At 38.1% G+C, this 11068-nt stretch overlaps 1 protein-coding gene across 1 annotated transcript in view; it reads left to right on the top strand.

The window, feature by feature from the left end:
• Nucleotides 1-211: 211 nt before the first annotated feature.
• The window catches only part of LOC139457469 (uncharacterized), a 17238-nt gene continuing 6381 nt past the window's right edge, over nucleotides 212-11068 (top strand). Inside the window, exons 1-3 of the mRNA XM_071238858.1 lie at nucleotides 212-520; nucleotides 5372-5540; nucleotides 8389-8528. Coding sequence (XP_071094959.1) covers nucleotides 304-520; nucleotides 5372-5540; nucleotides 8389-8528 — 526 coding nt within the window. The 5' untranslated portion in view covers nucleotides 212-303. The remainder of the gene's footprint in view (nucleotides 521-5371; nucleotides 5541-8388; nucleotides 8529-11068) is intronic.

Here is an 11068-nt window from a genome sequence, read left to right as displayed (position 1 = left end):
TGGGGCACAGGAAGCACTGGGGCACAGGAAACATTGGGGCAAAGGAAACACTGGGGCACTGGAAACACTGGGGCAAAGGAAACACTTCGGCAAAGGAAACACTGGGGCACAGGAAACACTTGGGCACAAGAAACACTGGGATTCTGGAAGTCTGGGGCACAGGACACACATCCATAATCCCCTATCAAAAGGTTTTTATTTTCAGCTTTCATGTCTACAAAGCAACCAGTCACTAATGTTGGATCGACCTTCACCTTGAACTGTTCATTAGACAACGGCAACGTGTCCTACTCGAGGTGGTCCATGGATGGCAAACTGTGCTTCAGACTTGGCAAGTCATGTCAAGTCGACTTACAGACTGATTGTTCAGACATGACCCAGAATCTGACGGAGACCTGCACTCGCCACTTCCATGCAGTGACATTCCACAATGCGTCCCTCTCAAACCAAGACGTTATTTGGAGTTGCGACATCGAAGGAAAGCGCAGCAACTCAGTAAGAGTTATCGTCCTTGATACAGGTTCGTATATGTCGAATGCCGTTTAGGAGTACCTCGTGGAGTAATACCGATTGACCTCTCATATAGTCATTAAAATTACTGATATATAGTAACAACAATAACATATATACAACCATCACAATACTTTTAACATAATCGTTTCAATAACCGATGAATAGAAACTACAATACATATATGGTCACTACAATAACTGATATATATTCACTTAAATCACTGATATATAGTCATCGCAGTAACTTACACATAATCATTTTAATAACTGATATATTACCACTACAATAACAGATACATAGTCACTACAATAACATATGCACAGCCATTACAATAACTTACACATAATCATTTCAATCACTGATATATAACCACTACAATAACAGATATATAGTCACTACAATAGCATATGCACAGCCATTACAATAACTTACACATAATCATTTCAATCACTGATATATAACCACTACGATAAAAGATATATAGTCACTACAATAGCATATGCACAGCCATTACAATAACTTACACATAATCATTTCAATCACTGATATATAACCACTACGATAAAAAATATATAGTCACTACAATAGCATATGCACAGCCATTACAATAACTTACACATAATCATTTCAATCACTGATATATAACCACTACGATAAAAGATATATAGTCACTACAATAGCATATGCACAGCCATTACAATAACTTAAACATAATCATTTCTATAACTGATATATAACCACTACAATAACAGATGTCTAGTCATTACAATAACTGATATATAGCCACTGTAATAACATACATCTAGTCATTACAATAACTGATATATAGTCACGACAATAGCTGATATATATAGTCATGACAATAGCTGATATATAGTCACGACAATAGCTGATATATATATAGTCATGACAATAGCTGATATATAGAAACGATAATAGATGATATATAGTCATGACAATAGCTGATATATAGTCACGACAATAGATGATATATAGTCACAATAGCTGATATATAGTCACGACAATAGCTGATATATAGTCACAATAGCTGATATATAGTCATGACAATAGCTGATATATAGTCATGACAATAGCTGATATTTAGTCACGACAATAGCTGATATATAGTCACGACAATAGCTGATATATAGTCACAATAGCTGATATATAGTCACGACAATAGCTGATATATAGTCACGACATTAGCTGATATAAAGTCACGACAATAGTTGATATATAGTCACAATGGCTGATATATAGTCACGACAATAGCTGATCTATAGTCACAATAGCTGATATATAGTCACAATAGTTGATATATAGTCACAATAGCTGATATATAGTCACGACAATAGCTGATATATTGTCACGACAATAGCTGATATATAGTCAGAATAGCTGATATATATTCACAATAGCTGATATATAGTCACGACAATAGCTGATATATAGTCACGACAATAGCTGATATATAATCACGACAATAGTTGATATATAGTCACAATGGCTGATATATAGTCACGACAATAGCTGATATATAATCACGACAATAGCTAATATATAGTCACAATAGCTGATATAAAGTCACGACAATAGTTGATATATAGTCACAATGGCTGATATATAGTCACGACAATAGCTGATATATAGTCACAATAGCTGATATATAGTCACAATAGTTGATATATAGTCACGACAATAGCTGATATATTGTCACAATAGCTGATATATAGTCACAATAGCTGATATATAGTCACGACAATAGCTGATATATTGTCACGACAATAGCTGATATATAGTCAGAATAGCTGATATATAGTCACGACAATAGCTGATATATAGTCACGACAATAGCTGATATATAGTCACGACAATAGCTGATATATAATCACGACAATAGCTAATATATAGTCACAATAGCTGATATATAGTCATGACAATAGCTGATATATTGTCACGACAATAGCTGATATATATTCACAATAGCTGATATATATTCACAATAGCTGATATATAGTCACGACAATAGCTGATATATAGTCACGACAATAGCTAATATATAGTCACAATAGCTGATATATAGTCATGACAATAGCTGATATAAAAAATCGCGACAATAGCTGATATATAATCACGATAATAGCTGATATGGTCATTACTGATATATAGTTTTCTTTTCCAAGCCCGTTTGAAAGATATGTACCGCCAAGAATGGAACACCATTTTATCATCTGGTACTAGATATGAATATTGTACACGTTTCAAGGGTAGTTTTAGGAAACGACTTAACAGATTCGATCTTGTGAACATTTGCTACCGATTTTCCTCTTGCTCCAGTTTATGTACTTAATATTAATACCGGGAGACACTACAAACCTCCAAAATGTTAACGATTATGTACATTTTGTATTCTAAACAATGGAAAAGATCTGTATCATTTCACCTTCATAATTATGTCCATCCTTTAAAAATATGCGGAAGCAATATATACCGAATAAGTATCCTCAAGTTATGTTATAAACTAATGTCTAAAAAGAAACTTTACGCTCGAAAATGTTTTATATTATTTTTTTTTATAAAATATAAATGTTCCATGATATGCAACATTTGCCAGAAATGAGGTTTGGTGATGTAACAGGTAATTCACCAGCTTACGCGACCAAATGGTGTCCAACAAGTTCGAGCATATGGAGGCGGCAGCGTTTGATCTGGGCTTGTATCTGCGGTGATCTGACAACGAGGCTGGTTGTTATCGTAGAAACCTGACTGCTCAGCGATATAGGGGCGTTTTGCAACCACTAGTGCAGCCATTTATTCAAAAACAAGCACGAGGTGTTCCTTTTCACCAACATTATGATACACCGCATACTGCAAGGGTAGAGAAGACGAATCGTGGCACCAACCACCGTTCAGGACGTGGACCAATGTATAAGATATAAGACACGCTTTTCCTGCTTTTTAATTTTTTTCTCACAAGTTTCATAATGTGAATTTTGTCATTTTTAACCCCACGTGTCCTTGTGTCTCAGTCAGTCCGGAAGTCTGTCATTGAATGAAATTTAATTTTATGTACCTGATGGTCAATGATTACTCGCATGAACTATATACATGATGTTCTACATGCGTTTGTTGTTATTTGGTAACTCTTCAAACAATGTGTCACGTTCCTTCAGGAAATTAGTTTATTTCCAATATGCCCCCAAGATCAGAAATGTACAGAAATGTACAGAAATGAAATAAATGAGTCTATTTGTAAAATAACCTGTACTGTTTTGTATCCACTTCATGAATGTGGATGACATATGTTCTTTATATTCCCGGAGATCGAGCACGCAACCTACGTATCTGTTGTCCAGTGAGTGTCCAGTAAACTACGGTTATAACGAACTCATGGGGACTACTAGTTTTTGTTCGTTATAACCGTAGATCGTTATAAGCATTTATATTCCCGAAGATCGAGCACACAACCTACGTATCCGTTGTCCGGCGAGTGTCCAGTAAACTACGGTTATAACGAACTCATGGGGACTACTAGTTTTTGTTCGTTATAACTGTAGTTCGTTATAAGCATTTATATTCCCGAAGATCGAGCACGCAACCTACGTATCCGTTGTCCGGCGAGTGTCCAGTAAACTACGGTTATAACGAACTCATGGGGACTACTAGTTTTTGTTCGTTATAACTGTAGTTCGTTATAAGCATTTACATTCCCGAAGATCGAGCACGCAACCTACGCATCTGTTGTCCAGTGAGTGTCCAGTAAACTACGGTTATAACGAACTCATGTGGACTACTATTTGTTTTCCTTATAACCGTAGTTCGTTATAAGCATTTACATTCCCGAAGATCGAGCACGCGACCTGCGTATCTGTTGTCCGGTGAGTGTCCAGTAAACTACGGTTATAACGATCTCATGGGGACTACTAATTTTTGTTCGCTATAACCGTAGTTCGTTATAAGCATTTATATTCCCGAAGATCGAGCACGCGACCTACGTATCTGTTGTCCGGTGAGTGTCCAGTAAACTACGGTTATAACGATCTCATGGGGACTACTAATTTTTGTTCACTATAACCGTAGTTCGTTATAAGCATTTACATTCCCGAAGATCGAGCACACAACCTACGTATCTGTTGTCCAGTGAGTGAACTACGGTGCACCTAGTAGTCGCAATGCTTTTTAGAATATATTTTTCAAGAACCGTACGCCAGAATAAGATTTTTTACTCCAGCTTCATAAGATTCATCTAAAGTATGTTTGATACATAAAGAAAAATGATAACTGTTGTTTTCAAATTCTGTTTACAAATTCATGAGATCGATAAAACACTTCCTCTCGGTTTTTTAGGATATTTTCAACCCTTATCCTTGGGATAAAACCACGGGATTGACGCCTCTCGGATTTTTACCGCGGAGGGGTTTGAATATACAATAAACTACGGTTATAACGAACTCATGGGGACTACTAATTTTAGTTCGTTATAACCGTAGTTCGTTATTAGCATATATACAGAATAACTACAGCAAATAGTCGGGACCAAATGAGAAAGTTCGTTATATCCGTCAGTTCGTAATAAACGTGTTCGTTATAACCGTAGTTTACTGTATTAAAACCCCTCGGACGTGCTTTATACTTCACATATATGTGGTCATTTCAAACTCAGAACAAAATCTTCCCAGACAAAAAGCCATTTGCTCAAATACAATAATCGCTCGAAATATCCTTTTGGTGAAGAAAGTATGTATTGAGGATGTGAATAAGCGCTCTCACATCATTAAACTCGTTGGATAATATCAGATAATGGTGTTATGAATTGGAATGTGATAATTGGCATAACATCGTATGAATGTTGTTTCAGATTTCACAAACAACGTGACCATATCAGGCAATGAGGAGACGGGAAATGATCTGTCTGACCCCATTACACTGAGTTGCAGATCGAGATGCCACGCCATGTACGAGTTCAGGTGGACGGTTGACAGCTTTGCAATCGTAGATCGAAACATATCCAACACTGATTACGACAGGTAATTATCGGTGATAATAATTATACTCTTCAAAAAAAGAACCGCATTGACACTGTAACACATTAAACTTCTTCATTTTGTACCTCTTGGTGAGCTAATTTTACTTTTATGGCAAAAACATCCGTATTGCGTTTGGTTTGCTGAAGAGTATACTATGGGAGGTGACATATGTTTTATTGGGTGACCCCCATAACCCTAATTACAGGTAGCTGACATCGCTTTTTTAACACCGCTAGGGACTGATCATATGTTATAGGGTTTGAGGTTGGGCTTGGTCTTAGGGACTATATGATATTTTCATGTAAGAATAGTTCACCACCCCCCCCCCCCCCCCCCCCCCCCCCCCTCCCGAATCATTTATTCAGGACCCCTCCCCTTATCGTTATCGACCGCCTCCGTGGTCTAGTGGTAGAGCGTCCGCCCGGAGAGCGGAAGGTCCGGGGTTCGATCCCTAGCCGCGTCATACCAAAAGACGTTAAAACATGTTACTTGTTGTTACCCTGTCTGGCGCTCGGGGGCTAAGGGGCTAAACAAGAACTTGTCGGCTCGGAGTCAGTATACCGTGTCTGAGGGGGGTATTCATGTTCAACTGCGGCATGGTATCAGAGTGGGCTAGCACAATAAATCGGCATCAGTCCGGACTAGTACAAGCAGCCACACACACACATACACGTGCATGCACGTCGCTATATAAGTGCAATAAACTTGGACGCGACGTTAAACCCCATTTCACCTCACCTTACCTCATCGTTATATCCGTGGATCCACGGCACAGATACGTCCGGCATCCCATGCCTGTCATAAGCGACGACGATGGAGAATCTGGTGTTTAAATTGATTTATTGGTGGATTGCGTGTCGCCCTTATGGTATTGGACTTTGCCCCCGTGTTTGTTTCGGTGTTTGTTAAGAAGAACAATTGACTTGCCTTTGCATGTATTTGTGACGGATACATTCGTGAAGCAGGGTACGCTCATCTGTCTCGAATACTAATTGTAATCACTTTATGAAAGTGATTCATAAACATGCTCATAATATAGTCGGAATCGTGTTGTGGGCTTATTATGATGATGATGTTTTTGGTCGCTTTTAGTTCAGTTACAGGTCTAAATGGTTGTCCAAATCTTTTTTTCTGATCCTTGACTTCTCGACGTTAAACGAGGATAGTTCTTACCTATCTTGATAATCTTTTTATCTGAAAGTTGTTTTACAAACTATGAATTCAATATACTCGACCCTGGTTGCAATACTTAAATTCTTAACTATATAACGTTTAGTAATCATAATTAGACTGGACGTTCACTAAATTGAAAATCTGTCTAGTCACGTCAGTGTGGCATTGTTCTAGAGCTATAAAAAAATTAAATTAAATTAATCTCAAGATGTTGGATATGATAAATTATTTATCTTCATGCTTAAGGAAAGATAACTTGATAGATTTTCACAAGACTGGCACTGTCAAATATCATCCTCAAGGTTTTTATGCCATTATACGAATATAAAAGCTTTACTTGTTCCTACAAAAATATGTATCTGTACTTCAGGATAGAACTTTGAGAAGATATTTGTGTAAATTACGTATATCATTGCATAATTGTATTGTTAATAATCTCAGAAAGAAAACTGTACAAGATAAAGAAAGTAGTTTATGCCGTTATTGTAATGAAGGCTATGGTGAGGATGAGTTTCATGTACTTCTCATTGGTAAATATTATCAGTTTCTTAGAAACAGATACCTCCCTATGATTTCAACTATGTACAAAGATGAACAACTGATGAAAAATTTGTTGAACTCCCGCAATGCTAATACAATATCATCTCTGTCAATATTCCTGGAGAAGATTTTTGAAATTAGACGTTAATATTATATGTAAACTTATTATTACCTACACGTGACTGTACAATGTTGATACAAGAAAAAAACACATTTCTGTACTATAGGTCATATGGCCTAACATATTGAATAAACTTCTGTCTGTCTGTCTGTAAAATTTGTATATTTGTTTACAGAGTAATGGAATGATATGAATTGTTTGATAGGCAAAGTAGGCAAAATGTATGAAAACAACTTTTTTTATGTTTCTGTGAAGGCGACGTTTATACCATTGTCAACGTCTCCTTAATAGTAAAATAAAGAATTTGTAATCCATAAATTGTGTCCAGTTAGCCAAAGAAATGGTATATTGACAGACTATGTACACTGGTGCTTTATATAAAGCGACAAAACCCTTTCCATATCCAATAGAAATATCTGCATAAAGCAGAGTCGATTGTACAATTCCGACTATATCATGAGCATGTGTTTATGAATCACAATCAAATAGCAATGACACCAGGCGTTCGCGAAAAGGTAAACTAGCCTGCCCCACGGTGGCACCCGTCACAAACACATGCAAAGACAAGTCAATTGTTCACCTAAACAACAACATGGGAACACAATGAAAAATAGAGAATTGTATCGGACATCATTGTTGTCACTGATGCTTCAAATTTGGACATTTCCAGCACATGTCTACCGTAAAACGTTTTGAAAGCTTTGCTGAGGCCTTGAATAGTGTAACCTTGATCAAACAACTTCTGAGCAAGAGTGGTATGACGAAATCTTGAAAGAGCATCGGTTGTATCGCAAAAGTTGCGAAATGTAAAAAACAAAGGCTGGAACATCTGGGATATTGCTTGACATGCAGGGAAAGCTGACTATTGGAAAGTTGAAGCCATGCCCCGTATCATACATCATTGTGAAGTGTGTTGTGTAATGCCTAGCACAGCGTCTGATAGTGTACGGTAGGTTGATTATGACTATCCAACTAACAACCATCTACATTGTGAACATTGCAATGATGTTCCAGCTGTAACAGCGTCTGCCGTCAGAACCTAACGATCTACACCGGTGACGTCATACAAGACATACACGTGACCTGCTCAGTGTCGGACAACAGTGGAAGGGCGGGCACAGACGCCTACAGCATTGCTGGTGTGGTCGAGTCTTGTAAGTGTACATATTGCATCAAATGTCTTCGGCCACTCTAACGTTTTGTATTGGCTACAACGCGTATTCTTATGACATTTAGAAGAGGTAAATGAACAAGCAGATGTGCTGCCTGATGTTATATCAGGTGACTGGAAGAAATTTACGAAAATGATATACAGCAATCTAAGGTTATAACAAAGTAAATGGGGCCACTAATTGTAGTTGGTTTTAACCGTAGTTCGTTATAACCGTAGTTCGTTATAACCGTAGTTCGTTATAACCGTAGTTCGTTATAAGCGTATGTACAACTTATATACAGCAGTGGCCGGGACAAAAAAATACGTTCGTCGTAAGCGTGTTCGTTATAAATGTAGTTTACTGAAGCACATATAATAAAACATAAACAAATACAATTAAGGAACAGGTGTATACTGATGAGAATTATGAAAACAAGATGAAATACATTATGACATGTTATTAAGTAATGAAAGAAAGTGTTTGATACCATGTGTAAAATATAAGCAAGGAATGAAGGAAAAAACAACAACAAATATATAAATAATTTAAAACGACAACGGGCAAAAATAACCAGTCTCGATTATCCTTGAAGTTCGAAACAGATTCCATTGCGCCTAAAAGGTGATCGCATAAATTGGAAGCATGTCGTACCTTATCTGCCACTCACCTTATTTACCTGACACTGCAAGGGTGTTACAAAAAGGAATTTAACAGTGAAATTAATGAAGCTCTAGTATATATCTCTGGTGAAATATTTTACTTGTGCTTCTGTTAACCTTTCTGAAGTATGTGTAACGTTCTCTAAATCTAAACAATAGTTTTACATTCACGATCATTTGTGTCTAAATCCTATTCACTGTTTACTCTCAACTGATGAATTACATACTGTATGGTTCAAATATGGAGATAAGGAACATAGCAGAACAATTACTCACCTCTCTCGGGAATGCACAATTACCCAAACATGTTAACAACATAACCCTCCTCGAAGGATGTCTGCAGGTATGGTTTTGTTGTCGTGGAAGACTCACCGGTATATGTTCTGTTAAACTCTCTTAGCTATAAACTGGTGTAGATGAAATACTAAAAGTAATGATTAACTGTTCCGCGTTTCATATACCCTCTTCACAAAAAGATACGCATATGAGAAACCAAGAATGTTAATTTTGATTATGCATGAAACATTCAACACAAATGCAGTATTGTTGATTGAATGATGTTAGTCACATGTTCGAGGGCAAGTGCACGTGACAATCATGTGCCTTGAAAATAAACTGAAAAGGTCAAACGTCATCAACACTTTGTCGTACGTTTGTCGATGTTTTGGATGTGAGAACATGTCGAGACTGAATGCTTCCAACCGCAACATCGCCAGAGGACGTCTTGAAGCTGGAGAGTCTCAGTCTCCATGTGCACGTCATTTCACCGTACACCAGAGCACCATATCTCATTAATGGAACCGATATACACGCCTCAATTCAGCCGAAGAGTAAATAGGTAAGTCGACCATTTTCCCAACGTCATCTTCTTCCGATTATCAAGAGGGAGTTTTTTCAACGTGACAACGCAACACCACACACAGATCGTGTCCCCATTGCCTTTCTTCATAATTCAAACGTCTTTGTCTTGCCATGGCCTTCACGATCCCCGGATCTGAACCCGATAGCGCATCTGTGGGATGAACTCGATAGACGTGTGCGTCAACGTCATCATACGCCATAGACACTTGCACACCTGACCAGCGCGTTGCAGGAAGAATTGAGGATAATTCCACCGGACAGAGGGGGCACGGATGGCCCAGTTCGGTATAGGTGCTTCGATTCGCTGTGCAGAGTTGCGTCCCTTGGGCATGCCAGACACCTATGATTGTGGGTTCGAATCCCGGTCCGCCCCGATTATGTTTCTAGGTTTGTCAGCACCATACCCGTGCTCGTGGGTTTCACCGAAGTGGTAAACGCCTGAGACCTGCATCACCTCGGGCTTTCCTCCCACATTAAGCTGACACGCCGTGATATAACTGGAATACTGTTAAAAGCGGCGTTAAACCCATCTCATTCACTCACTCCACCGGACAGAATCTGTAGACTTATTCAGTCTGTGCCAAGGATGTGTAGAGCAGTGATAACAGCACACGGTGGTCACACCAGGTCACACCAGGTCACACCAGGTACTGATCGGAACGGTCCACTCATGGACGTACTTGTCTTGTGACATGACATCAGAATTGCCATCATGTCTACAGAACATGTGACTACCACCATGCTAATTTTCATCGTTAGTGTAAATCAAATTGAAACATGCACATGTAATTGAACACAGTTAAACATTTCAAAGAGAGTCTATGGGTTTCTTTCTTGTGAAGGGTGTACTACTCAAAGTTAGCTCAGGATCACCATTTTAAAAAGTAATAACTCAAATTGTGTGTATCTGTTTACATAGTCAAAGACTATGTTTGGGTGAAGACATGTTTACTGAACAATACTGAAACGTAACAAAATTACGAAAACAAACTCCCTGATAAAGAATTCCCAGTACCCGAT

This window comes from Haliotis cracherodii, unplaced genomic scaffold, assembly GCF_022045235.1.
Source record: "Haliotis cracherodii isolate W230 unplaced genomic scaffold, xgHalCrac1.p SCAF_12, whole genome shotgun sequence".
NCBI lineage: Eukaryota > Metazoa > Mollusca > Gastropoda > Lepetellida > Haliotidae > Haliotis > Haliotis cracherodii.
This window is presented reverse-complemented; position numbering and strand designations above follow the sequence as displayed.